The sequence below is a fragment of the Chlamydotis macqueenii genome, chromosome 16 (genome assembly GCF_036417535.1).
Source record: "Chlamydotis macqueenii isolate bChlMac1 chromosome 16, bChlMac1.mat, whole genome shotgun sequence".
NCBI classification, from domain to species: Eukaryota; Metazoa; Chordata; class Aves; order Otidiformes; family Otididae; genus Chlamydotis; species Chlamydotis macqueenii.
The window spans coordinates 3,042,980-3,070,948 of NC_141571.1; the positions used below are offsets into that span (position 1 = coordinate 3,042,980).

The 27,969-nt window shown below is 48.4% G+C and overlaps 2 protein-coding genes across 3 annotated transcripts in view; both read left to right on the forward strand.

Moving 5' to 3' along the window:
• Nucleotides 1-7,945: 7,945 nt before the first annotated feature.
• EDEM2 (ER degradation enhancing alpha-mannosidase like protein 2) lies at nucleotides 7,946-16,063 on the forward strand. The gene is made up of 11 exons (XM_086760813.1): nucleotides 7,946-8,073; nucleotides 8,151-8,261; nucleotides 8,385-8,424; nucleotides 8,827-8,932; nucleotides 9,882-10,007; nucleotides 10,708-10,919; nucleotides 12,073-12,214; nucleotides 12,509-12,633; nucleotides 13,173-13,317; nucleotides 14,463-14,584; nucleotides 15,402-16,063. Exons 1-11 carry the CDS (start codon nucleotides 7,961-7,963, stop codon nucleotides 15,891-15,893), a joined length of 1,734 nt encoding a protein of 577 aa, XP_086616939.1. The 5' UTR covers nucleotides 7,946-7,960; the 3' UTR covers nucleotides 15,894-16,063.
• Nucleotides 16,064-20,217: 4,154 nt separating this feature from the next.
• The window catches only part of TRPC4AP (transient receptor potential cation channel subfamily C member 4 associated protein), a 35,499-nt gene continuing 27,747 nt past the window's right edge, over nucleotides 20,218-27,969 (forward strand). Inside the window, exon 1 of one of the 2 annotated variants that reach the window (XM_086760956.1) lies at nucleotides 20,218-20,355. In XM_086760956.1, the coding sequence (XP_086617082.1) occupies nucleotides 20,218-20,355 (138 nt within the window). Of the gene's footprint in view, nucleotides 20,356-27,685; nucleotides 27,778-27,969 lie in introns of those variants that run through there. The other variant, XM_086760957.1, reaches the window with a different exon arrangement.

Genomic DNA, 27,969 nt, shown 5'->3' on the forward strand with positions numbered 1-27,969 from the left:
TTGGGAAGCCTGTCCTTTCAGAGTCCATGGCCACCATGTCACCCCACGGCCTCGAAGGAGCTTCACAGCTGGAGCAGTGGAGAACGACTCAATACAGGCACTTCGTCTGACGTGAAAGTAGAGCCAGCACTTTCTTCAAGGGTTTCTAGCAGGCTCTAAAAAACATTAATAGAGGAGAAATAAATATAATATTAAAATAAAAGAAGAAGGAGCCCTCCAGCCCACCGACATTTGAGGATTCAGACAGGAACTGCCATGGAAACACTACTCTCATGACACAGACGCTATCTGACCACTTGTATAACCACTAACAGAACAGGCACACAGACTGATTTAGAAATAATTTCCATGTTGGCAGCTTTGTCAGCCACCTGACTTCTTCACTGTGGTCATCCATTTGCCTACAGCCAGCAGCAGACCAGGCTTCTCCCTGGGAGATGAGGAGACCAGAGCATCACAAGGGCCTGGCAGAAGCAGTAGAAGCTCCCGTGGTCCCAGGAACCACCTTGGGGGGCTGACAGCAGAGGGACACAGGGAGCAATGGGACAGTCGTCTCAGCCCAGTTTGGACAGCAAGGTGTTTTCCCGAGCGCTGCTATAGGGACTCCGGTGAGAAGCTCCGTGCCCTTTGTTGACTGAAAGGAGCAGCAGAATGGAAGAGAAGCTGAGGAATTAAATAAGACGTGAAGCTTTGGGAAGCCAGAGGGGTGGGTTAATGGGGACCTGGGTGGACAGCCCCATCGTGGTAGAGATAGAGCAGCAGCAGACAGAAAGGCATGGCCTCCCTTCCCGTGCCAGACACGGATGAACCTCTGTGGCTGTCATGGTGGCAGGGCTGTGTCCAACTGTCCAGAGGGTCAGGAGCTCTCTGGGGACACAGACCAGCGACTCAGGGGTGCAAAACTGCCTTTGAAACCATTCTGGTTGACTGCAGAGGGAGCAGTGGTTAGCCAGTGGTTCTGGTTGACTGCAGAGAGGGTGGTTAGCCACCAAACCCTGCTCTGAAAAGTCTCTGCCAGTGAAAACATGCTTGATTTTTATCAATAATCCCAAACTAAGAACTGAAAGTTTTGTTTTTAAAGCACAGTTTTCACTCTTTCAGTTGTCTACAAACCACCATTTTTTCCCAGAGAAATGTCAACACAAATACCTTTGCCAGCACCTTGCTTTCTGGCTGGCCCCTCTGCCCAGGCTGCCACAGAAGTGACCAGTTCTGGGCCGGTTCTCTCCATCGAAAGCTGTCCTTGTCCATGGCTTCGCCAGGCAGCACAAAGGGGATGTCAAAATGTCCCTACGGTCCCACCGGGAGCTGCACAGCCGAGGCCTTAGGGAAGTCCATCAGGTGACAGCCAGCAGATGTAGAAGCAGCGTCCAGATGCCACAGGGTGCTGGGACATGGGATGCCACCCCCTGCCAGCTCGCTCCCATCCACAGTTCACTACCACCCCCCGGCCTCTCCTTGAGTCACTGGGGACGTACAGGAGCACCCTCCAGCCAATGCAGCACGGTGCTGCCCCACACTGGGCCTGGGAGAGGGCCTCAGCCCTCCCTCACTGGAGACCTTTGAGCAATTTTGGGGCAGCGGGTTTCTCTCCTCAAAAACTCATTCTTGAAAACTCATTCTTTGAATCTGTGGGACTCCAAGAATCTCAGCCTGCTTATAAACACATTGCAACTCCTGAGCCTTTGGGGTTGCACAGAAAAGTCAGGAGATGCAACGTGAGCAGGACCAGAAAGAAAAACGGTCCTTCCTAAGAAAACCCACCCTGTACGTGTCCCTCTCCCTGTCTGGGGAAGAAGCAATGGAGCGGGCGTGGCTTCATGGGTGAATCTGTGGTCGGAGGATGGAGGCTGAAGCTTGCAGGAAGCTGATCTGCTACCACAATGTCCTGCTGGAGCCATGAGTGTCCCAAGGGAGACCCCCATCTGCTGCACACAGCGGGTGGGAGTCCAGGCAGGTGTCCCGCTGCAAGACCTGTAACCATCCAGCCATCATAGTCACAGTGGGACCCTGTTGAGTGGGATGTGGAGAGGAGGGAGGTCCCCTCTATCTCCTTCCACACTACAGTAGAGGAAAATGGCTCTGTGGGAACAAGCGTCAGGAAGGACGGGGTCAGGAGCCCACATCTCGATACCCGCAGAGTGGGGCTGCAGCATGGTGACGAGGCACCACATCAGGCTGCAATAGATCAGGCCAAAAACCATACTGCCACTGGAACAACTCCGCTGAGATTAACTCAGGGACCCGGTGTTTTGTTTTCACATCCCACGTGCTCAGCTTGCGAGGCACAGGCCAGCCCTGCCAACGGGCCAGCACGCTGATGGGCACGGTCCCCACGCCTCGCTGCTCTGCAGGCTCTGCTCCGACCCTCGGCTGCGCTACACGGGGTTCTGCGACCGCCTGCTCTCCAGGAGGGTCCAGCCAAGCCTGCCACCACGCCAAGATTTCCTTCCAGCTTTGCGAATGAACTCACCTCTTCCTTTGCTTCGCAGAGGCCTCTGCTTTGCAGGAGGAAGAGAGCTTTTAATGCAGTCAGCTTGCTGCTTGGCTCCTCCTCATCAAACATGGATGAGACGCTGAAAACGCCACCACAGCGGATCCCCGGGAAAGGAGCCCAGGGCTTCACGAGGAGGAGGTTCCTCTGTTCGGCATGGGAGTGCGGAAAGCGCAGAGATTTGAGGCAGAACGCCAATAGCATGGACCAAAAAAAGCAGGTATTTATTTTGGAAAACCCAGTTGGGATTTCTCTCCCAGTCAGCGGATGGGACCCCTGAGAAACGGAGCCTGAGCTGTGTTTGGGCTGCGTTTAGCTGCCCAGATCATCACTCCTCTTGCAAGGAGGAGCAAGGTGGGGCCAGTACGTGGGTCTCGCACAAATCCTGTCAGGACCATACATCAGTGTTCCTCAAGTGGCTCCGGCTCCTGCGCAGAGCTCCTGTGAGCCACTGAAACCAGTTACCAAACCCTGCAGACCCCAGAGGGTTCGGGGCTGCCCTCTCCTCTGGCTTCCCACTGCAAAAAAAAAAAAAAAAAATTACTTAATGAAATTGCTCATTTCATTAAATACCAAAGTAATTTTTACAGAGAACAATGTCTTTCAGAGTTTGCCAAATTATTACCCCAAGCAGACAGAAATTCTACCAGGAATTCACTATTTACACTGGTCAAAATATCAGTCTAGGGACAGAAAGTGGCCATCGGGGTTGCCGTCTGACTGGCATTAATATACGTCATATACTTTGTGTAGTGTCAATAAATTAGTTTTAGGCTGAAAGTAAAAAATAACAAGGCATAAAGGAAACGAACGCTGGAGAGAAGTGACTCCTCCAGGTCTGTTCTGCATCTCCGTCCGGCTCACGCTGCAGGCTGCAGCCTCTGCCACTCACGTCTTGTGCAAGGCCCAGCCCAAGCCCAGACCGTCCCAGCGTGGCTGCTGGTGGTGTCTCCCTCCCTCCTCTATTCCCCCCTCAAAACCTCTGGACAAAATTCCCTTTTCCCAAACACAAGGGAAATGCCCACAGCAGCTCCAAACCCGCCTCCCTCTGGTCCCTTTGGCAGCGGTTACCAGCGCACGCAGTCCATGTCTCCTGCTCTGAGAAACAAACTCACCTCTGTTCTGACCTTCACCTAACAGCAGGAGATCCTTGTTCAGTGACAAGTTGCAGTGAATTTGTTTGACACGGTCATAAACCAGGGAATAAAACATCTCTGCCGTCTCTCTGTGTTTCCAAACGGCCACAGGAGGGTTTGCTCTTTGCTTCTCTCCAGCTGTAAACTCAGCCCCTCTTCCCATGTTCACCACGTGAAAGGTGGAGGATTCCCCCAGAAATATAAGTTTTTTGAACTTTGAGGTCAAAATTTTGGCTGTGCTGGAGCTGATAAGCTGACAACCAAACATCCTCCCCCTTTCCCACCATGCACAAGGCTGAATAACTCTTCTTGTCTCCTTTTTATTTTCCACCTTTGCAAGCTCACCAAGAAAAACAGAAGACGCAGAAGCCAGTCTCTCTGCAGACATCCCTGAGTCTCGTGGCGCGAGGGGCTGACGGCAGACAGACCCACACCTCCGTTCCCTGCTCGCCTACCTGTGTTCTGCAGACATCAATCACCTGAACACCTCTAAACCTTCCTGGTAAAAGAATATCAAAGCCACAATCCCCACGGGAAACTCCCAGCTTGGATGAAGAAAATGAAACCTCATGCACACAAGCGTGGCAGCTTTGGACTTTATGGATGTCATATAACATGGGTGCCACAAATCCCCATACTAAAACCCAAGACACACTGATGCTAACTCGGTTTTATTTTTCCTTTCTCACTTGTCAAAATCCCAACAGTAAGCCAGACTTGCATAAAATATTCAAACTCTACATCGAGCCACAATTCTTTGTGAACACAGTGCATGACCCTGTTTGGGAGAGACCTGTTTGGAACTGGAGCCCTCACTGCATTAATTCTCTCGTTGCTCCCTACCAACAGTTTCTGCAACTACGTTAGTTAAGTTAGTGAAAGAATAAGCAAGAGGAGGTTTAAAGAGAACCATTTGAAGCTGTGGAAGCTGCACAGTGGAGCGATGCTGCATGAGCTCTCCCTTTCTCATCTTTTGCTGTTGTTTCTCCTTGCCAAGTGCAAGACAGATCTGTTCGTACTCCCTCCCCGGGAAAGCAGGGCGGCGCAGCACTGGGACATCTCACCAGGCACAGCCAGGCAGCTGGGAGCCCAGCTCTTTCTTTCTAAAACTGCAGCGTGGCTTAGTATCACGGCATCAAAAGGAAGACCAGAAACCAGGTAGCCCGTGGGTTTTCTGTGTCTTACATTTGGCTGTACTTCTCGTCTCTTTTATTATGTTAGTCAGGTGCTAGACAAATAAAATCAATTCTGAACTTATAAAGAGCAATTGGAAATGTCTAGTCTTTTATAGTGAAATCTCGACTGCAGCAGCCCACAGCACTTGGAGAAAAATCAATCATTGTTTCCATCCCGCTACGCGTGCTACTAAAATTAAGAATTGTTTGGCTGCAAAGGAAAATTATTTCAAGAGAACCAGCTCAGCAACAGCTTTCAGTGTTCATAAAACTCCTGTTTACGGTTCTCCTCATCACAGACAGACTCCTACATGCCACCGTGAATTATAAATATTAATGGGCAATCCTGATTTACATACAGTTTCCATCTTAATGGGCATCAAAATTGCAAGCAGGGTAACAGCACCACTTACGGTAACAGCGAGTAGTAAACAAGTCCTCGGCCTCAAGATGTCACAAACCGAAGTGTTAAACGCCCCTGTAATTACAGCCTCCCCCACATCCAAATGAAACTTCATATTATTTCACCGGTGGCCTTTTCATAAAGACAGAAAGCCTGACGGGCTGGAGTGAGGCATCTGAAGGAGCACTTAACTCTGATGCAGCCTAAATATTTTAGTAGCACGCTCTGTCCATTTGAAAGCGCCGCTCCCGGCATCTTCTTTGATTTACGGCATCGAAGCCCATGTAACTTGTACGATATTACGCACACAGCACATGAACACTCCTCTAGCGTATGCCACAGCCACACTGAAATCCCCCCTTTCCCCAAAATAATTTCCGTCCCACCGTCTGTATTTGTGTTTATTAACAACACGCAGGTGATTGCCGCATCACCACCTAAAAGTCACCGTTTGGCAGGGGCCAAGGGGCAGCAGTCCGACACTGCGGCACGGCAGGCTCCCCTCTGGCAACGCAGCTGCTCCCACCCGGCTCTGGACAGCCGGTTTTCTCAGCTCCTGTGTGCTGGGGCTTGTGGTGGCAACAACACAGTCACCTTGCTTCAGCGGGGCGGCCGTGGCAGGAGGCAGAGCAGCGAATGCTGGGGAGGAAACAGCCCCGTCTGGCTCCCAAATCTGCTCCAGGGTGCTCAGCTGCCCAAAGTGCTCTCAGAAACAGTCAGGAGGGTGATGAACACTGCAACAAAAGCGGCTTTTTCACAACCAGCCCAGTTTTGATCCAGCTGGCTCTCCCAGCCGCTGCTCTCTTACCCATCAGTCGCTGGAGCAGCAACTCAGTCCCGTTTACAACCTCCTTCTCTGCTCGACTGCAATTTTTTTCCATGAAAATATTTCACAAACACTTTGTTGGGTGCAGCAACTCACTACCACACTCCAGTTAGTGCAATTAGCGCCCACAACGTTGCCTCCATTAAGTTTACCTCCTCCATGTCCACGGTAGCAGCATGCCTCCACTTCCCAGCTCTCCCTCGGAAGCCGGTGGAGAGACCCTGCACGGCTCTGCCTCTGTCTTGTCCTGTTTTTCTTTCAACTCACATACTGCATCTGTTTCAAAAATACTTCAGTCAGCTTTTTGAATTCGAGAACTGGCTTCAATAGAGAAATTCCTGTTCCAGTGCATGGTAAATGACAGTGGTCTAGAACACTGTTAATGTAAGTATGGAAAATGAACTTTAATAAAATGCGCTCCAGTAATGTACCGTGACAGCTTTTAGCGAAATCAACTCCAATGCTTTGATTTTCCCAGGAATGCAGCGAGATATACTCCAGCAGCCTTGAGCCATGGAATAAGAAAGCAGACAGCTTTATGATAAATGGCCCAGAAACCTAAATTACAGCCACAGCAAATGAACAACACGTCGAAACGACTCAGTGGGAGCTGTGGGCAGCTGGGCCAGTACACGAGCGTGCACTGACACCTAGTGGGCCAGCCCCGGGCGAGGAGCCTTGGGGTAAAGGGGGTTTATTTTTTTTAAAGAACATCAACAACAACCAGCCCCCCCCCCCGGTGCTAAATGAGATGACGAAGTGTTGGGTTATTTGTGCCCCTTCCTGTCCCGCGAGCAAGCTGCTTGAGTTTTGATTTCCACACGCTGCACCTCTGCCAGGCAAAGGGCTGGCTTGTCACTGCTTGTTTCCGCTCTCCCTGCCAGGGTCTCACCTCCCTCCTCACCTACGGGCAGGGATGGGAGAGAAGGGGAAGGATTTACTGTGCATCCATCAAACCCTAAAGGTGCAGGTGTAGAGAGATGTCTGCGAATCGCTCTGATGTTAAAATGTAACCTGCTGGTTAAACACCAGGCTGCTAAAATCAGCGTAATCACACTGGGAGTGTGGGCTCTGAAATCTCCCCTGATCTGAGCCACAGCACCGATAATCCCAGCAGACTCGTTCCTCTGGCAGGGAACCAGGCTGCTGCGAGCCCGGCTGCCTCGGAGCCAGCCCTGCTTGGATGCGATGGAGCACGCCAGGATCTGAAGCCCGCTTCCAGCGCAGGAGGGTGACACCACCACACGGCTCCAGGCACGGGCTTGCACACTGGCTTCTTCAAAGCACGTCCTGATGCACCATGCGAACATCACAGAGAGCTGAACGGGAAGGAGAAAGAGCAGCAGGGCGATTCTCAGGCGGAAGGCTTACAGGCCAGGAAACTCCCAATCCCTCACACGCATTCCGGGCTATTCCAGCCTGGCTTCCACACAGGGACCGTGCAGAACCAGCACCAGGAGCCACCTCCTCTCCCCATGTGGGTCAAGCGCCTTCGCGGGCAGCTGGCACCGCTGCTGGTAACGCACCATCACTGTAACAAGGCCACAGTGTTTGTCACGTTTATTCTGAGGTCTGAGAGCGACAGCTCCAGCGCTGCCCGCTCCCCCAGCGCCTCCCGACCCACCCACTTCTGCCCCTGGGCGTCCCCCCCGCCCCTGCGACGGGGAGCTACGGCCTCCAGCGAAGTAATGCAGGAACCGCTCCCTCCTGCACGGCGGTAACCGCAGTCACAGCCGGTCCCGGCAGCAGTACCAGCCCCACAGCCGCTGCTGAACCGGCAGCAGCTCCCCAGCCCCGGCTCCGGCCCCGGCCCCGGCCGCCACCCCCAGCCCGGGGCGCCCCGGAGGCAGACGGGCAGCGCACGGCACTTCCGGCGGCGTTGCGCATGCGCGGGGCAGCCCGGCCGGGGAGGCGGCGGGCGCAGTCATGGCGGCGCTGCGCTCGCTCGGCTCCCTGCTCTGCCTGTGGGCGCTGCGGCTCCCGGCCCCGCCGGCCGGCACCGGCGCGGCCGCCCGCGGGCTGGATGTCGCTTCCTACCGGTGAGGGAAGGGCCGGGCGGCGGGGCCGGGCGGGACCGAGCCGGGCCGGGGCTGAGCGGGCTGTGGTTGTGCCGCAGGGAGCGGGTGCGCGCCATGTTCTACCACGCCTACGAGCACTACCTGGAGAGCGCCTTCCCCTACGACGAGCTGCGGCCGCTGACCTGCGACGGGCAGGACACCTGGGGCAGGTAGGGGCCGGCCCCGGGGAGGGGGGCATCGCCCCCGCCCACCGCGGAGCCGGCCGGGCCTGGGGCGCCCCGCTGCTGGGCGCCGCCTCCGCCGGGCCTCAGCTCGCTTTTCCCCTCGCACAGCTTCTCCCTCACGCTGATCGACGCCCTGGACACCTTGCTGGTGAGTACGAGCTGCCCCCCGGCCCCAGGGCAAGGCCCCGTGTGCGCCCGCGGCTGCAGCCCGGCCCTCAGGCTGCTCAAGGCCGCTGTCGGCCTCCTTCACAGCTGGTTCTTACGTGGTAGCGGCGGAAAATCAGTTATTAACTTTGGCTGCAGCCCTGGGAGACAGGTGGCCAGCTCCCAGCCCCACACCCCTTCGAACTCTGTAATAAAGACCTAAAGCGTGCAAAGAAAAGGTTTTGAAATGACATGAAACACTCAGTTGCTTTTTTAGTATTGTTTGCAATTAGCAATTTCACGAAACATCAAAACAAAGCTAGAATTAGCCGCTAACATTGAATTGCGCCTCTGTTTTCCCGTGAACTCTGAGCCTTGTTCTCTGTTGTCCCCCTCACCCCCGCAGATTTTGGGAAATGTTTCCGAGTTCCAGCGAGTCGTCAACGTGCTGCAGGAAGGGGTGGATTTTGATATTGATGTCAATGCGTCTGTCTTTGAAACTAACATTCGAGGTGAGGTGGGTCTTTTCCGTGGTGTTTGTGCTGGATTTCCCTCTTGTACGAGTCTCTGCGCCGTACGCGGTAGTAACGAGAGGCAGCGGTCAGGATGAGTTTGTAATGCCGTGTAACAGGACACGTAAACGTGAAAAAAAAAAAATCCCAAACAAACGTCACTTCCTTTTTGTCTTTGCGCATCACCTTTCTGCTTCCTGCCTCAACAAAAGCAGAAGTAGACGTGGCAGTTCCAGTATTCGGGTACCAGGTTTTAAGCTTTGGAATAAACAGTTTATCTACTAAAATAGTACAAATTGTACACTAGATTTTTTTATATACTGTTTTGGAATAGCGATTGTTAATCTCGTGCTTGGCGCTGTAAAGTGAAACCTGTCTTTTTTTTTTTTTTTTTTTTTGACAACCACAAAGGCCTTTGGAGTTATGTACCCATTTGAATGCCTGACTGCTTCAACCGCAGTTGAGAAAGCCTCTGAAAAGGGCTGGTAACTCCCTGCCTCTGTCAGTCACACTGAAATTCTTTACACTAGCCTAGACATCTTTCTCCAAGGAATTTTTCTCCAAGAGAGAGTACGCTGTATTACTTTACACAAACGTCGTGTTAAGCTGTCTGGAAGAAATGAAATAGAATTCCTCTCGTAGAGGTTCATGTTCTTTGTACTGTTAGCTTCCTGGCTGTCTGCAGGGTAGTGCAGGTACAGTAGGATCTGGTGCTTCTAAAATACTGTAAGGTTTATATCTACTACCCATTGCAAACAGGCAGGAATGAACAAACTAAGCACTCTTCTCTTCTGTCCTACTGAATTACGCTGTTAAAGATGAGCCATCTCACTTTTCTTCTCCGTGAACACTGCCTCTACGTCATTATAAATACAAATAAATAGTACTGCTTTCAGAATTCGTTCCTCCCCCGTATTCTTTAATGAGGTTCTTCCTGTGCGCCTTCCAGTGGTGGGCGGTCTCCTCTCCGCGCACTTGCTGTCCAAGAAAGCTGGCGTTGAGGTAGAAGTGGGCTGGCCCTGCTCTGGACCTCTCCTCAGGATGGCGGAGGAAGCAGCTCGCAAACTCCTGCCAGGTGAGAAGTTGGCTGCTTTGTTTGCCGCGCTGTGGTTCCTGCGGGGACTGGTGTGCTTGGTGAAGACGGCACTGCTTGATGCGTAAGCTCGCAAAACAGGCCTGCGGTCCTTGAGCTCCAAGCAAGTTTAGCTTGTGGGGAAATCGTTGTGAAGTGCTTGGTACCAGTTGTGTATATACATGGCGAGCACTATATGTGCTTAACACGTCATTTTGTTTGTTGCTAGTTGAGGGGAAATATTTTTTGTCTAAATAATAAATAAAGGCTGTGAAACAGCAGCTTATAAAGACAAGCAGGTGCAGCCTGATCTACCCCTTTGTGAGCTGCTGCTGGGGTGGTAGCATGGCACTGCTTGTGTGCTGTGCGCCCTGCGCTACCACTGAGTAGTCACAAGCTCAGTGTTTGCGCTTTGCTGACCGGCGTGTGTAGTTCCATTTTTACCACCCTGCTTGTGCTGTAAAAACAGCAGTCTGCTGCTCTGGGCAAGGTGGAAAAGATCTGCAGTGCCTTCCCAGCGCTGTGTGTAGCTTGGGGTACGCTCTCTGCCCCTCCCAGGATCATGCTCTACTTCTCGTTTTGTTCTTTGCAGTTACTGCCGTTGCTCTGGTCCCGGTTCTTGCCTGTGTGTGGTGGAATGTGAGACACGTTTGCTTGGCAGTCTGTCAAACGTAACAATGAAACCAAAACCATTATGTGTCAGCTTTTCAGACCCCAACTGGGATGCCATATGGAACAGTGAACTTGCTGCACGGAGTAAACCCTGGGGAGACCTCAGTTACCTGTACGGCTGGAATTGGTACATTTATAGTGGAATTTGCCACGTTAAGCCACCTTACTGGTGACCCAGTGTTCGAGGATGTTGCCAGGAAGGCTTTGAAGGCACTGTGGAAAAATCGCTCAGATATTGGGCTGGTGAGTGAGGAATGATCTTTGAATTTGCTGGTCTGCTTTCTGGATAGTTTTGTGGATGCAATTCTGAGTGTAAAAAGGCGTAAACAGAGAGGAGATAAAAATAGATAAACAACCACAGTGCTCATAACTGGGCTGAAGCTGCGTGTTTGACGTCGTTCCTGACCACCTGCAGCCTCCACATCTCTGCTTTAGCAGAGCAACCCAACATCATGCCATTGTTCTGTTCCATAACAGCTGTGGTCGGGAGACAAATGCCTTCTACTGGGTGTTGCAGTTTTTCTAACAGCAGCTGTAACAGATTAAAAAAAAGGTCTGTCTAATGTCTGGTGGGACGGTGGTCTACGGAAGAGAATAAAAGCATGGCGACTGCACCAAGATATTGCCAGCCTTGACAGCTTTGGTGTTTTAGTAGTGTACAGAGCTAGATGTGTTTTCTCTGTGTTCACTATCTCCTGGTCAGTCTTTCTTTGGTTAGTTTCTATTAATGAGAACCTATGTGAGCTCCTAGTGTGGCATATGTGAAGTGGAAGAGATGTATTCATATGTTGTATGAAGAAGTGTTTCCTTTTTTTTTGCTTTGGGATCTGTTTATTTTTTTATTTATACCCCTAATCCTTGTTCAAGAAAGAAACTAAACAGCTGGGGTTTTTTCATCTTTGCTAAGGAAGTCATGATTGTATATTTTATTCTCCATCAGCTGGGTCTGTTTCTAGGCTGAAGAGTCCCAGGTCTGAAGGATGTATTTAAATATTGGCGTGGCAGCTCCCATGCCTTTGACAGCCTTGGCCTCCATCTCTGTATCTGTACCTTTCCATCCTTCTCTACTTTTGTAAGATCAGAGTTAGGACCAGACACATCACGTTGAAATTGTGCATTTTTACAGTAGCGTAATGGTGTTCTGTTTTGCAGCATTTATATTGGAAGCATAAAACTCCAAAGTTATGTTTTCTATGGTTTGTACTTCTCTGTTACGGATAAATGTGTCTTGCAACGGGGAAAATGCTAGTTTGAGTGGACATTGTGAAACGGACAGTCTGAAGAAAGGTCAAGGGTTTCTTGTGGGGGTGTCGTAGAGATTTTGTTAATTATTGTTTAGTAGATAAGCTTTATTTCCACTTTAACTCCCTCTTTCCTCCTCCCTCACTTATTCCAGGTTGGCAACCACATTGATGTGATAACTGCCAAGTGGGTGGCCCAAGATGCCGGTATTGGGGCCGGAGTGGACTCCTACTTTGAGTACCTTGTTAAAGGAGCCATTCTGCTGCAGGACAAGGAGCTGATGTCCATGTTTCTAGGTGAGCAGTTTGTTTTCTCTGGGACGGGTCCCCGGAATGCCTCCTTGACTGCGCCTGTAAAAACTTTGCCCGTGGGACTGTGGAAGAAGAAGATGGAGAATCTAACAGGGTACATTCAAGACTGTTCCTGAAGCCTTTGCTGGAATACTCTTGAACATTCTGTGATAACGGGGCTACCAAAGCGAGCATCCTCAGAAGTCGTTCATTTGACGTGGCTCAAGCGGAAAAGGGGCTTCTCTCATCCTTAAAAAAAGGATTTCTTTGGATTACCTACCCATCTGTGTTTCCTTATAGAATATAACAAAGCTATCAAAAATTACACAAAGTTTGATGACTGGTACCTCTGGGTTCAGATGTACAAAGGAACAGTGTCCATGCCTGTTTTTCAGTCCCTGGAGGCCTACTGGCCAGGCCTGCAGGTAAGAGCTGTCACGCCAGTAGAATATGGTGATTTTGTTCGTCTGTCGTGGATCAGTCTTTAATATTAAAGTTGTTTAATCCCTGGTGAAATCCACAGTAGTCTGAGCCCGTAGAAGAGCAGATGTTGACTTCATCTACAGTCTATTAAAAAAGTCTCCTGTTAAGCATGATGGGAGGGCAGCTTTGTTGTAGCAAACGCTGCTGACAGTGGTCTCATAATGCAGATGGAAATGTAAGGAAAAAGAAAATCACACCTCTTTTTCCACTGCATCATGAATGCTTTATTTGTGTGAATGCTTTCCCGTTGAGAGGTTTGCTTTCCCATCAGTACTTGTATTTGGTCTGGGACTTTGTTATCTCTACTGAAATAGACTGGATGCTGTGATTGACTAAAATAACTGTTGACTGCAGAAATGCAACCTTCTGTTAACTAAAAATCACTATCTCCTGCTTTGACTGTGGGACTGTTATTACATCAGTTCCTGTGCTGTTTCTTCTTCACACAAATGTTGCTTTGCTGATTTTTCTTCTCTCTCAGAGCCTAATTGGAGACGTAGATAATGCCATGCGAACCTTCCTCAACTATTACACTGTCTGGAAGCAGTTTGGTGGGCTGCCGGAGTTCTACAACATTCCCCAGGGCTATACAGTGGACAAGAGAGAGGGATATCCACTCAGGCCTGGTAAGCAGAAATAAAATAAAAAGGAGTTTTGCTTTCGCTCTGGTGGTAAGGTCAAACGTTAGCAACACCTGCCCTCCAAAAGTTCCTCCACAGTATTGCTTTGACTTAGTTCCTGCGTGCTTTTACCAGTGATTTCCATAGCCAAAGCTACGCATTTTGCTTTCTGCCATGCACAGAGGCAGCGTTACCTTTTGAAGGAAGCAAACCCCAGTGTGAGTATGCAAAGGGGACCTGTTAATCGATTGGGCTCACAATGTAGGATTTGACACATTTAAGTGTTAGACTGTCTGACAGGGGATGTTTTAAAGTCATGCAAAATGTTAATGTAACTGCCTGCATCCTTTAAATTTAGGAATTGAAAGTGAGTATAAATAGACCACTCTAGTTCTGTGGAGTTCCTGAAATAAACTAATTCTAGTTGCAGTAGCAAAGCTTAACAGATAAGAGGGATTATATGTTGTCTGTGATACTGCAATGAAATTATCTTTTCTGGTTTTTTTACAACTCTGACCAAAAAAAAAAAAAATCTGATTATTAAGTCAGTAAAACTTTCTAAATAAATGAATTTCGTTTTGGTCTGAGTATTCAGGTAACAACCACATTAGATGCTTCTACCAAAAATACTGCTCCACATTAACTTTCAAATGTATCATAGCACCCAAAAAGACCTGTTCTTTAAACACAGCGCAGTGCATGTGTTGCCTGTATAGAGTGTTTCCATAGTGCCTCTTTTCTGGTGTTTAGATACTCCCATTTCAGAGGCTTACGGTATTGCTTAAAAACTGTATCTTGGGGGTTGAACTTCTTGTTTGTAATCCTTTCTAGAAGCATCTTTCTTTTCTTCCTTTGACAACTGAGTTTTAATCCTTTTCTCTCTTGCTCCCCTCCCACTCTCTGAATGTGGGAGGGGAGCATTACTCACCCTTACCTGAGCTGGTGCAATCTGGTTAAAGTGAATTTCTTTGTAGCACATCTTTAGTAAAAACAAGTATCTGTGGTTTGAGCTGGAGGAAATACAAGGCAAGCTAGGCTGCTACCTGATCATCTTAAAGCAGGATGGTTAAATTAGTTCAAGGAATATCTCGTCTTCCCTGTGTACATGGTTGGTAATCTTTATGCTTGCAAATGTTTGGGGTTTTTTGCAGAGCTGATTGAGAGTGCAATGTATCTGTATCGTGCTACAAGAGATCCCACGCTCTTAGAACTGGGAAGAGACGCAGTGGAGTCAATAGAGAAAATCAGCAAGGTGGACTGTGGATTTGCAACTGTAAGTGCTAAATCAATTCTGAAGTCAGCTAAATGGCTGTTAAAAATCAGCTTTTAGAAAGTGGTCCCATGAATGAGTTGAGTCAAGTGATCACTTTGGTTAAAACACAACTTCTCTTTCAAACAAACCCCTTGTATTTCTCTCTGAAGCCGCTCTGGTAACCTGCTAGTTGTGTTTTTGGTAGTAACTTCCCTCACAGCCTGAACAGTGGGCCACATGCTGTCATGGGCTGTTGAACCAGAGCCCAAAACATGGGAAGGCATCAGAAGCTTCTGCTTCCTTCTTTGTAGATACTAGGTGTTCTGGCTCAGCAGGAAGGTTCATGTGCAGGCTCTCTGCCTGCCAGTTGTGTGATGCTGCTTTCCCATTATGCCTTGAAAATCTGATCAAACACAAAAGAACTGCAGTGAGCAATTTTTCTCTAAAATAATTTAATAGAAGACTTTGAACATACTAGCAAGCTCTGTTTTACAAAAAACTCCTTACAAATATTGGGAATTAGGCGTTGTGATTTGGGAAGCAGATAAAAGACTTATGGTTTTTTAGTGGGGGAAATTATGGGAAGCTTGCTCATTCTTCTCCTCCTTACCCAGGTAGGAAGTACCTTTCTCCTGATTGTTAGTTTCCTGTTCATTATCACTAGACTGTGCTCGTTCAAAACATCTGAAACCTTGTTGATGTATTGCACACAACTGTTTAAAATACAGGGTGAACTGGTGCCATACAGTGCTGTCTAACTGGAATGAATTGCAGGCTGGTTTTAATTTTCCCCTTAAGTTCATAACTTACTGTAACTCACCCTATTTCTTTTTTTTAGATCAAAGACTTGAGAGATCACAGACTGGATAATCGCATGGAATCCTTCTTTCTGGCGGAAACAGTAAAATACTTGTACCTGCTGTTTGACCCAGACAACTTCATTCACAACGACGGATCAGTCTTTGATGTGGTGATTACACCGTACGGGGAATGCGTCTTGAATGCAGGAGGATATGTCTTCAACACTGAAGCTCATCCTATAGACCCTGCTGCGCTGCACTGCTGTAGGAAGCGGAAGGAAGAGCAGTGGGAGGTGGAAGACTTGATGCGGGAATTTTACTCACTGAAGAAAAACAAGAAATTCGCTTTTAAAAGAGCTGCTGACCATAGCGAAGGGGAAAGTGCAAAACACCCTGAAGGTCCCTCTTCAGAGAAAGGTGGAGAGAAGAGAAACTCTAAGAAGAGCTCACACTCCCTCTTGAGTTGCCCCACTCAGTCTTTTAACTCTAAACTTGCAGTACTGGGACAGGTCTTCCTAGATAACACCTGATTCTATTTTCATAATTTAAATTATTGAACTTGATTCAGACTTTGGGAATATATTTTTATAGTTTCATACTGGAAAGAGTCGTACCTCACAATGTGAATTGTATTATGAAGTGAAACAGCTTTCCATTAAATTCTGCTACTGCTCCTTCATAAAATGCGATTCAGATGTCAGCTGTTAGTGCTGTAAAGTTGCTGGTCTCAAACCAGTTGGTTGCCTCAATAGCAAACAGGTCTTCAGAAAGAGAAAAGCCTACAGGTCAGAGGTATTTCGTTTATTTTGTTGTGAGTTTGTTTTGAAGTTTTACAGGCTTATGCAGAGTCCACAGCTTGCTTTGCTCCATAAAAATGAGCCTGAGTGGCTCCCTGTCACAAGGAGGAAAGCGGGATTTCTGGCTGTAGCTTCACTGCTGAGACTTCAAGTCTCCTCTGTGATGTGCTCCACCTTTTATCTTTGGCCTCTTTACGAATATCTGGTTTGTCTGAGAGATTGATGGCCAATCAAGAAAACCTTTTGATTTTGAGGTGGAGGCTCAGATTGTAGATCTAGGATGGCTGTCAAGCATGAAGAGCGGCATGGGGGGAGGAGAGCAGTTGTGACATAGAAAATAGGAAAATAGCTCGGTTCCTCTGTAGGATCAGCGTGGGTCAGGACCGCCTGCCTGAAACCGGTTTAATACGCAGCCAGGTAATGTCATCTGCAAACTGAGGCGGAGCGTGGGCTAGCAAAGGTTTGATTTACCCTGCAGCGGAGTTTGCTTGCTTCTTACAGAATCTAACATGCTTTTTCTATGAAATTTCCCCATTTCCTTCCTCTTTGAAACTTCCCTTTGGGCCTCACTTGGGTAACTCTGCATCAGCCACCTCAGTGCAGCTGGCGCAAGGGGGTGGCCCAGCTGCGCTGTACGTGTAGCATGCGTAAGGGTAGGGTGAAAAGGGACTTGGTTCAGACTGAAATGTGGCTCCTGTGGTGCAGGAGGCAGCTGAAGAGATGTTCGTAAGCTGCTCCCTGCAGCAGGTGGTGAGAGAGCTCCTTGTGACCCTTCCTCTAATGGAAACCAAACTGCCTTTCTGCCTTTTTATTAACAGGTGAAAGGCTTTAAACCTCTTAGTGTTCAGCTGATGACAAATCCAAACCTTTAAATGTGTTATTAGTGTATTTTTGTCAGGTGTATGCAATGATCAGAAAGAGAGAAATCAGTAGTGTTACAAAGAGTGTTTGTTTTTCAAGAAAAAGGAGGTGGGGGCAGAGAAATGGTGGGCTTATTTCAAGCCTGCTGGAAGTTGAGGACTCTGGAGACTACAGTAAGAGACACTCGCAACTTGGGACAGATATCTGTTGGAAGGATTGGTAACCTGTACAGACCCTTCTAGTTCTGTATTTCTTTCCTTTCAGCAGGTGGGACAGCTGCTGTCCTAGAAATACTGCTTTGATGCAACTGTTGCAGGGGAGCACCCTAGAACTGAGGCATTGTTAGACTAAGATGGAGCTCGTTAGTGGCTCTTTGTAACCATAAGGTTAGCTTTTTCTTTTCCAGCTGTTCATAGCTCACATATTATTCATTGTCTAATCTGTAGAACAACAAAATGCAGGCCTAGGGCTTTGCTTGGTGCTTGGTCCTGCTTCTCTCAGTGTTGCCCCACCCATGAAGTAGAGGAAAATGAAAGACTTGGGGGGTAAGCTGCAGATCACCAACACAGAAGTTCTCTGCTAATCGTGGCATTTTGGTGCCCTCACCTAAGAGACTCCAGCAGCAGAACCAAGGGGTAGGAGCCTTAGGAGGTTAAGATCTTTCCTCAGCACAGCTGGAGCTGAAAGAACTCATCTGTCCACAGCTACTGTTCTACTGTGAGTAACTGATAGATCTTGATTAGCACTACGGGATGGACAAGTCAGAATAACGCAAGACAGCCTTAATTTTGGTTTATTCCAGTGTTTGAGAGCGACTACCATCTTAAGACTTTCTTTTAACAAAAAGAACTGTGATATTATTTCTTGGAATCCTTAGTAAGCCTTTCTTCAAATGGAAAACTCTATCACTTGACCTGTCTGCTGGAGGGCAGAGAGCGTGCTTGAGCCTTAATGGCACGTGTCCAGGTTGTGCTATTTCATAGGCAACGCGGTGAAGGACAGATGTTTGGGAATCTCTCTCTGAGGGATGGCAGAATGAAATCGTTGGTGGCTGGCTGTCTTGCTGGCTATCAGATTCCGTTCCCTGTGTGCACAATGTAAGAGGTTCTGCTGTCAGTGAGAACCTGATGGACTCAAAATTACCATCACCAGTCAGCTGGGGGCGGGGGGCTATAAACTTGTCTCCTGCTGCCTCTCCTCCCAGGGGCCTCACAATGAAGGGCATCTGTGGGAAGAGATGCGAGTTATAGAACACTGGAACAGGTTGCCCAGAAAGGTGGTGGAGGCCCCATCTCTGGAAACGTTCAAGGCCAGGCTGGATGAGGCTCTGAGCAACCTGACCTAGTCAGGGATGTCCCTGCTCCTTGCAGGGGGGTTGGACTAGATGACCTTTGAAGGTCCCTTCCAACCCAAACCATTCTATGATTCTATGAGATGGCAGGTCTATTTTGGCATATTCCAGCTGGAAGGAGAGCTCCAGTCGACCATTATGGTGAGCGCTTGGTCATGCTGGCAGAATGTAGAGGGGTTTTGTCAGGAATCCAAAATGAGACGTGCGTGAAGCACAGATGGGTAGCGGCAATTTTGGATGGCTTCCTAACAAGGCAGGTCAAAACGTCCCACCTACAGCACATACTTGTGGCATCTGTAGAAGGCTGGAAGGAAACTGCAGATTTTGGTTGAGTGGGGAAAGCACAGAGGCCAAATTTAGCATTTGCTGTTGATGCCATACTTGTGTTTGCTTTTTTCCTCCACTCCAAGCAGCCTGCAAAGCCCAAAACTTGAGGCTCGGTTTTCTGAGGTATTTCAAAAGTAGTTGTCTGGAGTTGGAGAGGCTGCGGCCTGATGAAAGGTCAAACATCTTGTGAAAGAATGTTGATGGAGCTAACAAAGGAGAAGGTAGAGGAAAATGAGTCAGACCTTCACCTGAATTGCTGGCAAATAAAAGCAAGGGAGCTGGGCAGGGAAGCGCTGGGAAAGGGCAGAGCGAGTGTGTAGGTGAAGATTGCCATGTTTGCATTTCTTCAAACGCAGCGCTTGGTGGCTCTGTGAACGGTTCAAAGAGCACGTCATCCGTTAGCAGATCTTGCTTTTTACAAATTAAACTGTCATCATCATCAGGCCCACACATTACTCATGATGGTGAGGAGTGATGTAAGATGTGACGCTGTAAAACTTCCAAACACATCGCCTGGATCTCATTAAGCATCTTGTTCATCCCTAGTGCCTTTATTGCTTTCTGTTGTTCTTGTACAGCAAAGGCAAGTTAAATGGAATATAGACTAAGGACTGCATTTAAAGCGGTCATGACTTTGGGCACCTACATTTCTTGCTGTCACACCAAGATCTGGATCTGGGCTGCTCCGCCGCGCAGGTCGCAGCCGCTCTGAGCCTCTGGAGAGGAGGCAGCGAGCGAGGGAGGAGGGTGGCCAGCGGTGGGAGTTGTCTTTGGGACCATCACCACCTCTCAGGTCCCTTGGAGCTGCTGCCTGTATGTCAGTCAAGAACTCAGAGCCAAGTGTCTCTCTTCCCAGTGTGCCGTGTCTCCTTTGACTTGTTGTTTTTTAACCCTTTGCGCTGTCCCGCTGTGGTGTGAACAGCACTTGTCCCGGCGGTTTGGGAGAGTCCAGCTTTGTGCCCATCTTCCGAGGGCGGAGCAGCTTTGTCATGGAGCTCTGGGCTCTTTGCGCGGTCACTGATGTCTATTTTGGGGTTTACTTTAGCTGATTCAGGAAGCTCCTTGGGTGCTGCGCTATGGATTGTAGTTCTGTTGGAATCGCTCGCCTCAGCTGGTAACGGTAAATTCATTGTAAAAAAGGTAACGGCGCAGCACTGTGGGGATTTTAATGGAAATAAACCTGGCGGTGAGGCCGCTCCTGTCAGCGCCCTGCCCCGGAAGGAGGAAGCCTGTGGCGGCGGAAGGGCCGGCGGGTACGCGGACGTGGCCCCCCCGTCCCGAAGCAGCCGCGCCGTTCCCCGCCGGGCTGTCCCCTTCCGTCCCGGGATGCTCTGCGGCGGCTCTGCGCATGCGCGCCATTCTCGCCCCGGACTACATTTCCCAGCGACCCTCGCGGTGGCGCAGTGCGCGCGGGGCCCGGGCGGTGGCGCTGCGGAGCGTCCCTCGCGCCGCTCCGTACAAAGCGGCGGGGGGGAGGGGGCGCTTCCTGTTTGTCTCCGGCCGAGCGGAGGAGCGGCGATGGCGGCGGCGACGGCAGCGGGGGGGCCAGGGCCCGGCGGCGGCGGCCGGCGCGGAGCCCGCGCGGCGGCCACCAACATCCTGGCGCAGCTCCGGCACGGGCAGCTCAGCGGCTGCGGCCTGACTCGGGGGGCGCAGGTACGGGGTGGGGGGCGGGTCGGGCCGGGCCGGTGGCGGGAGGAGGTCGGAGCCCGGCGGGGGCTCCCGGGGGGACGGGCAGAGCTCTGACCTGGGGCTCCGGCGGTGGGCCAGGGCGGGCTGGCGGAGGCCTCCTACCCGAGCCCACCCCACCGTCTGCGTCCGACCTCGGGCAGGGCCTGCAAATCCGCCTGGGAGCCCGGCCCGCAAGGCCCTGCTCTGTCGAAGGCTGGGAGCGGGTGTTTGCCGGCCCCTCGGTGGGGCTGAGCAGCAGCTCGGGGCTGCCAGGCCTCTCCTGGAGCTCAGAGGCCGGGAAGAGCACGGCCGGCCTAGCGGGGCCTGCTGCCAGGTCGGCTTGGGGGCAGCATCTGGCACAGCGGCCTCCCGGTCCGGATTTGGGCACTCTCCGGGGCTCCCCGTCCTCCTCTGCCAGCCCGCTTTGGTCCTGGTGCTGGAGGGATGGTCCTGCAGCCTCACGCGGTGGGGAAGAAGGATGCCGCTGTGCTTTCGTGCTCCTTTTCCCTCCTTGCCATCCTCGGTCTCCCTCTAGAAAGACTATGGAGCAGGACAAGCATTTCCCGTTCCCTCCTCTGTTGCTTTGGTTGGCGATAGAGGTTGTGGCTTTTTCCTGCAAAGAAAGGAACCTCTGCCTGGAACTGTAACAATGCAGCATCAAAATCTAAGCGTATTTGACGGACAAAGGCAACCTCATGATATTACGGCTCAGGAGGCCTTTTAGCTCTGAAATGGAGTAGGTTTTATGCTGGTGATTTTCCGTGAAACTCTGCCAGGTCTGTTTCAGATTTGTCATCTTTCCCAGTCGATGATGCTGGGAAATACTGAGAAATGAAATCAACTCGTTAACCTAAGCTTGTGCCCATCGTGTGCTCATGCTGGCTTTTTTAAGAAGCTGCTCATGAATACTGAACTGTTCATTTCTTTTTGTGAAAAATAATTGGCGTTTATTTTGCAGATTAAATGCGAAATGATGCAAAGGCTTGGAAACTGAAGCGTGGGATAAAGAAGTTGCGCTTGGGTGGTGATTTATTCAGCTAAAGTATCTGGAAAGAGTTGGAATAAAAAGTGGGATTTCTCGAGGTGGTTTTCAGTAGTGCAGACGACAGTATTTTCCTTGATTAATGAGGATTCTGAGCAATTACTAAGACAAGACTTGTTCACAAGTGGCCGTGCCTTGTTCTGTAGATAGGTAAAAGAGCACAAGGTGATTTTTAACAGTTCTTCTGTCCTTATTGTACTGCTTTGGTTAATACTTAAGAAAAAGCAAATCATTTGCAAGAATTTAAACCTGATATTGTCTATTTTGGATGAAACTATCTCTGTAGGATTATTTTAGGAGTGTGTTTCATACGGCCTGTAGACAAAGCAGTGTGTCGTCTGGCTAACCTGCCTGTCCACCTCTGCGCTCCTGCTTGCTCCCCACAATTTAAGTCTCCCAGACTTGTAACAACGTTGTGCACCAGCGTAATCAGTTAGGATGATGCCTCCACTCTGGGCTTTGGTTTGTTTGAGGAACGCAGTGGTACAGTGCTTTAATTAAGGGCTTTTAGGAATTGTTGAAACAAATGACTTGGCTTTTACAGTAACTGAGGAGGCTTCTGCTAGTGATATCTTCCTCCTCATAATGCCCAAGTTTGAGGTGGGTTTTTTTTGTTGCTGAGGTTTTGTGTGGTTGGTTTGTTTTACTTCATGAATTTCAGTATCACTGTGCTGCCCTGAAAGACTTAAAGCTTGGATGCCTAGGGCTCCTGGTGCTTCAGAACTGCTGTAGGAATACATTTTTAAATCACTTAGACTAAGCAGGGGGAAAAACAACCCCCTGACAAACTTTGGAAATTATGTGTCTGTGTACTTTTACCTTGGAGCAGTTTTTTGTTTGTACAAGATTTAAACGTAAAACACTTTGATGTAACTTTTAAAGAAGTACAAGGCGGTTTTGGGTGCTTTTCTTTTTTAAGTTCTGTTTTTTTTTTTATCAAAACGTTTGCAGTTTTCATGCAGTTGCCTCCTCGGTGGCAATGTGGTAGCCCTCCCTTAAGTTTCACAACTTCTTTGCTCCTGAAAAGCCTTCAAGCAGATCAAGTTTCCAAGCTGCTGTGCTGGGATCTAGAAGAACAAGGCGGGAGAATGTCCTTCGAGCTCGCTTTTCCCATTCTTTGCAAGGAAGTTTTGGGTCATATGCTGTGTGGACTGCACCGCTGGTATTCCGTGAGGAAAAGAAACCCTTTTCAAGATCTTAGTTCAGAGTGGTTCCTGCCATCTGAGTAGCGTTTTCCCACAATGTTGTCACTGCATTTCAGCATCTGATCTCTGGGAGACAATCAGTACCCTTCTGTGGGCAGCAGAGGCATTTATTCTTAAGCAAAGCTTTGCGTGCTATTTTTAGGTGATCTCAAGATCCATTTTTGTATGAGGAAAGCAGAGGCTTATCTTTTTGAATTGGTAAGGATAATTGTTGACAGGCCTACATCTGAAAGTTCATCAGTCTGATCTTACCGGGACATAAAAATATTTTTGACAGCAGCAACCACCTGAATATGTGACAGTTTGGAGACCAGCTACGGCTCTGAAATCTGCATCTCTGTTCTTGCTGTACTCACCTACCAGGAGCCGTAGCTTTATTGCTGTTTGGTCTCTTTGCTTTGTTGTTATTAATAAGAACGTTGGTGGATAAAGCAGATTTTGGTAGATATTGCTGTTACCTGTTCGTGAATCCATTTTAGCCGTGTTGCCAGCATCAGCTGCTGCCCTGGATGCAAGTGTCAGTCCTTGGTATCAGGTTGCATAACCTTATAGCGAGGTTTGCCCTGGCGCTGAGTACGGAGCAAGTGAAAGGGGCTTTTCAGATACTGGTAAACTAGAAGCCAGCCGACTTTTCAGAAGCAACACGCATTTTCTAATAATGAAAATTATTGCTTGTGAGCTGGCTATCTGTCACCCCTCTCCTGGCACAGCTGTGCTGGGTGCGCACAGGCGCTGTAAATAAGACCTGATGGGGTTTATGCTGCAGTTCCTTGAAGGCAAAGGAACATTTTGGCTCAGCCGATCAAGCTCAGATCCCCTCAGCAAGAGGGCACACACTTCATCTGCTGCAAGCCAGCTGTGAAAAGCCTGCGTATGACATGAAACCAGAAGGTACTTAGGTGCAGCTGTGTGAAGCCTGGTAGACAGAACAGTATGATAATGGACTAACCAGTGATTTGCTGGCAAACTAGCGTGCTTCTAGTGAGCAGATCAGCAGCACTGGTCTCACTCTGAGGATTGCCAAGGCTTAGCTGAAACAATCAGAATGGAAAAAAGAGAGTCCATTTCTCCAGCTGGATTTCATGGTCTGCTGTCCTTAGGAATAGGTGCTTGCCGCAGCAGTGTAGTCTGTCCACTCTGAAAAAAGTCTCTCCGTGGAATGAAAACATTTTCTGCCTCATACATCCAGATTTCTAGCTCCTACCATTACAGATTGTAGTAGTTTCCTAACTTTGAGAAAATATTTTTTCTAATCAGTTTTGTTTTCTCCTTACACCGCCACCAACATTCACGTGAATATAATCCACTTTAGTAGCTCTAATTGTATGGGTCTTAGCAGGCTTAGACCTCTTCAGCAGAGCACAGCTAGCGAGTATTGGAAAGCCTGGACCTGCTTTTTATGTAACAGGGACCAGAGCTCTATCATACGCTAGAAATGCTCAAAAGTTGGACTTCAGTAGTCTTATTTTGTGTGATTGAAGATGAGTGGGAGGAAAACTGTTGTAGATGTGATATGCCTTGCCCCTCTGCTTTTCCCTAGATATCCCTATAGATTTTGCTTTCTTTCAGAGTAAATTGAAGAGGAAACTTGGGCAGTCCCCAGGAAAAAGTAGTCAATGAGAAGTTAATATGATCTTACATGTTAGTTGTTTTATTTTTCTCTGAGATTAAGATCATCAAAACAAACATTAGTAGCTGTTATTACTATCTAGTAATTCTGTAGTGGCTTTGAAGAGCTTGGTGGTGTTAATGGTCTGTGTTGGAGTTGTTCTGCTCTCAGAAACACTGTGGGGTTTTGAGGTTCATGAGACCTGTTCTTTGTCTTGGTTGACTAGCTCTTCTTCCAGTGACGGTGAGTAAAGCAGGAGTTTGGGAGTCGAGGGGATACTTGGACCTGTCTAGAAGCTATGGCGAGTTTTGTCCTGGGACGTCATGTCCCTGGGTTCATGCCTGGCTTTCGGGTTGGCAGGAGAAAGGATGGTGGCCTTCCATCCAGTGTTGTGGAGGGTGGAGAAACAGTAGTTGTGGGAAACTTGATCTGCGCTTCGAAGAATCAAGGAGCTGGAGAGAGGCTGGAAATAGGTGCTCTTACCTGGACTCCTCCCAGCTTAATATCACCAGCAGATTTTCTTTTTAGGAAGAAAAGTTTGAGGGCTCTGACATGTTCTTGATTGGAGCTACATGCAGAAGACCGTCGCTTACTGCCCTGCAGCTGCAGGGTAGCAGTTCACAGCTTCTTCCTTGAAATGCTTTCCAGAATCACTGCGTAGGCCATGCCATTGCGTTAAAATGAAAACTTGGACGGGGGAGTGTCGTTTACCTTGGTTGTAGGTTTGTTTGTTTTTGTTTTTTTTTTTAAAAAAAAAAAGTCTGAGGAAAGAGACAGTTTAGCTTGATTAATTCATGTTTGTTAGCGACTGAAAAGGAAAATGTAAGGAAGAGCTGGGATGATGGGGCACTCCCCAAAATACTGAATAGTCATTCTTCTGGCAGTCTGTCAGCGATGACTTCCTGAGTTATTACTGTTCAGGGGAAAATAAATATTTAATTGCACAAATATTAGTTTCCTGTTTTTTAAAGTTACAGCCTAGAAGGTTTGAAGGAAGGGATGTGGAAAGCCTTCAGTTTTATTACAAATATGTAGAGATGTGCTTGCATGTGTTTCTCGAGATCCGTGATGTGTGTCTCTTTTTCCTCTTGAACTTCCAGAACACTTGAATATATACTTCAGAAGTGGTCATGGAAAACACTAGGAATGGAAATTCTGCTTTTTTTAAAAGGACTTCCAATCTTAGCTTAATGTGTGATTGCAACAAAAAAAATTGAATTAAGAAAAGTTACAACTGATGTGTCATAGCTGTGAGGTCTATCACAGCGTGAATTTTTCAGTGGTGTAAAGGGTGCTTGGACACCAGAGTCACTATTTCTGCTTTTTGAAAGATCACAGAAAACACTTTTAAAACACCCTCCTGTAGTAAGCGTTGAGCAAGACGGTGAAATGTTTGAAGAGTAAAATGTTAAATGTTCTTTTTATTAGAAAACTGTTACCCCTCCTCTGGTGAGCAAAGGGGAGGGTTAGCTCGTGGTATTTCTGCTGCTGTCCTGTGCTCTTGGGCCTTCAGTTCATCAGCAGCCATGGGAAGACATGGAGATGTAGAAAAGTGGTGGGGACAAGGTTGGGAAAATGCGAGGTTTACTTTGAAGGGGAACGAAAATTGTCACAACGCAGGAACACAAGTGGAAGGGAAAATCCTCTCTGGAAGGGGAAGGGATTTTTAAGCAGTCGTAACTACAAGAGATCTCAGGCCAGTGACAAACGTTTTAGCGAGGCTTGTAACGCGGTTCTGACCCTGTGCAGAGCCACAGGCACAAAGCCGCTGGGAGGAGAAGCTGCTTGTGTTGGGAAGGCTGTCCTGGAGATAGCAGTCATGGGGAGGAACGTCGGTAGCAAATGCTACAGCGAAGTGGGGAGGGAGAAAGGAAAGGGGAGCTACACTGAGCAGGGCTGGATTTAGGTAAATATTAGCATGGAATAGTATAACTTGGTGAAGATTTAGGTGTTATTCATAATTGTTTATTGACCGTTACGCTGATGGGTGCTGGGGCATTTTAAAAGGGTTTAGAACACAGGAGGATTAGAAATCCATGTAATAGAAATACTTAGATTTGTGTGTAGCGTCTTTGTTCAGCCCTTTGTATACTTTCAAGAATTATGCACGGAGGTTATTTAAACTCTGTAGTAGGAGAGTATTCCTATGGTAGTTAACAGTCTTTGGAGTAATCTCCTAGGAAATTCTGGGCTCCAGTCCTTTGGGAGACTTTAAAGAGAAAACCACTCAGTCTGCTCTACCTTGTGGTCATGGATGGGCTTGGTGATAAATTTAACTCTGTACTTAAATCCTCTTGAAAGTCTTTGCCTTTCCAGCAAATCCCCACTGCCATGACTTGAACAGCAGAGCTGGAGGAGGAGGAGATGGCTGGTTAGGTATCCAGTCACCGGGCTGGTGGAAAGCGTTCGGTAAACTGCCGGTGTAGAGCTGGCACCGTACAGAGCGCTTTGGACTGCGACAGAGTTTGGGAGCTCTGTGCCTGGGCTTGAGCTAGCGTGTGCAGCCTTGTTTCAGAGGCCTGTTTGGAATATAACCGCTTCCAGAGAGCTGTAACGTGCTGTCCCTCGGGTTTCTCAGTTTGTGATTCGAAACCTGGATGTGTTACAGCAAACTTGTGAGAACTGGCTGTGTGGTGTCTTGATGTTTGTACCGGTTTGGTTTACTGTACCTGGGTGGTAGGGAAGTTGTGACGCTGGTTCTTTTGTTTTCCCGGTAATTGGTACTTCAGCATTTCCAGCTGGGCTTCTGCAGCCTCCCCTTCTTGCTAGATGGTATCTAACTTCTCAAGTTTTGCATGCAAGATTTCAGAGATTTTATCCAGACCTATTCAGTGAATGAAGACAATTTCTGAGCACTCGGCGTTGGATTGGGCTTATCCTCCATGGATGAGCCCAAAAAAATGCTGGAGAGGGAAAGGAGCCTCAAAAGTCCCAGTACTAATTTTGATGAGTGTTCGATCGTGTCTGCCAAAAAAATGCAAGAAGGAAATAGACTTTGCTTATAAAAGAAAATTGTTGACTAGCTGCTCTTACAGATATAATGAGATGCAGTTTTTAACCAAAATGGTTGTAAAGAAAGACAGCTCTGTACAATCTAATTGAATTTTAATCCCTCCGCAGAATCTGAAATCTTTGCATTGGCAAATACCGCCCTGCCACAATGGAAATATTCAGAGCCAGGGCAGCCTCAGAAATACAGAACAGGGACCACAAGCCAGGACTTGCAATGAAACCAAAGACATCTATTAAATCAAGAGAAAGAAAAGCTTTTTTTTCTTTTTTTTTTTTTTTTCTTTTGGGAAAGCAGTTGAAAGAAGATGAGAGCAAGGAAACATTTGCCTCATGCTTTCAGAATTTCAATTCTGAAAGTTTTCTACAGATCAGCACAAGTGACTGCCTCTCTTTTGGCCTTTTCTGAGAGCGCTTGGATGCTGCATTCTGTGCTTTGCTGCTGGAACCTGAGATTGCAGCCCATGCACGTCATCGTTGCCTGTGGTATCTTCCACATCAGCTGCGACCAGAGAGTTGGATTCTTTCCCTGGCATTTTGCAGTATGTTCTTTGCACTTTACCCAGCAATTAATCTGGTTCCTCCCGCCACTCTGTGTACTCCTCCCACACCTGAGATGGGGTAGTGGTAGAGCTCCTCTTGCTCTCTGTGTGCTGAGCATTACAAGGAGCAGTGGAAATTTGTGACTTCAAAGGAGTTGACCCATTACTCACAAGTCCAAATGATGAGAAGCC

Coding starts and splice junctions, on each gene's coding strand:
- EDEM2 (XM_086760813.1), top strand. CDS start 7,961: ATGGCGGCGCTGCGCTCGCTCGGCTCCCTGCTCTGCCTGTGGGCGCTG. Junction 8,425..8,826: donor ACGCCCTGGACACCTTGCTG/GTGAGTACGAGC, acceptor TCACCCCCGCAG/ATTTTGGGAAATGTTTCCGA. Junction 8,933..9,881: donor CTTTGAAACTAACATTCGAG/GTGAGGTGGGTC, acceptor TGCGCCTTCCAG/TGGTGGGCGGTCTCCTCTCC.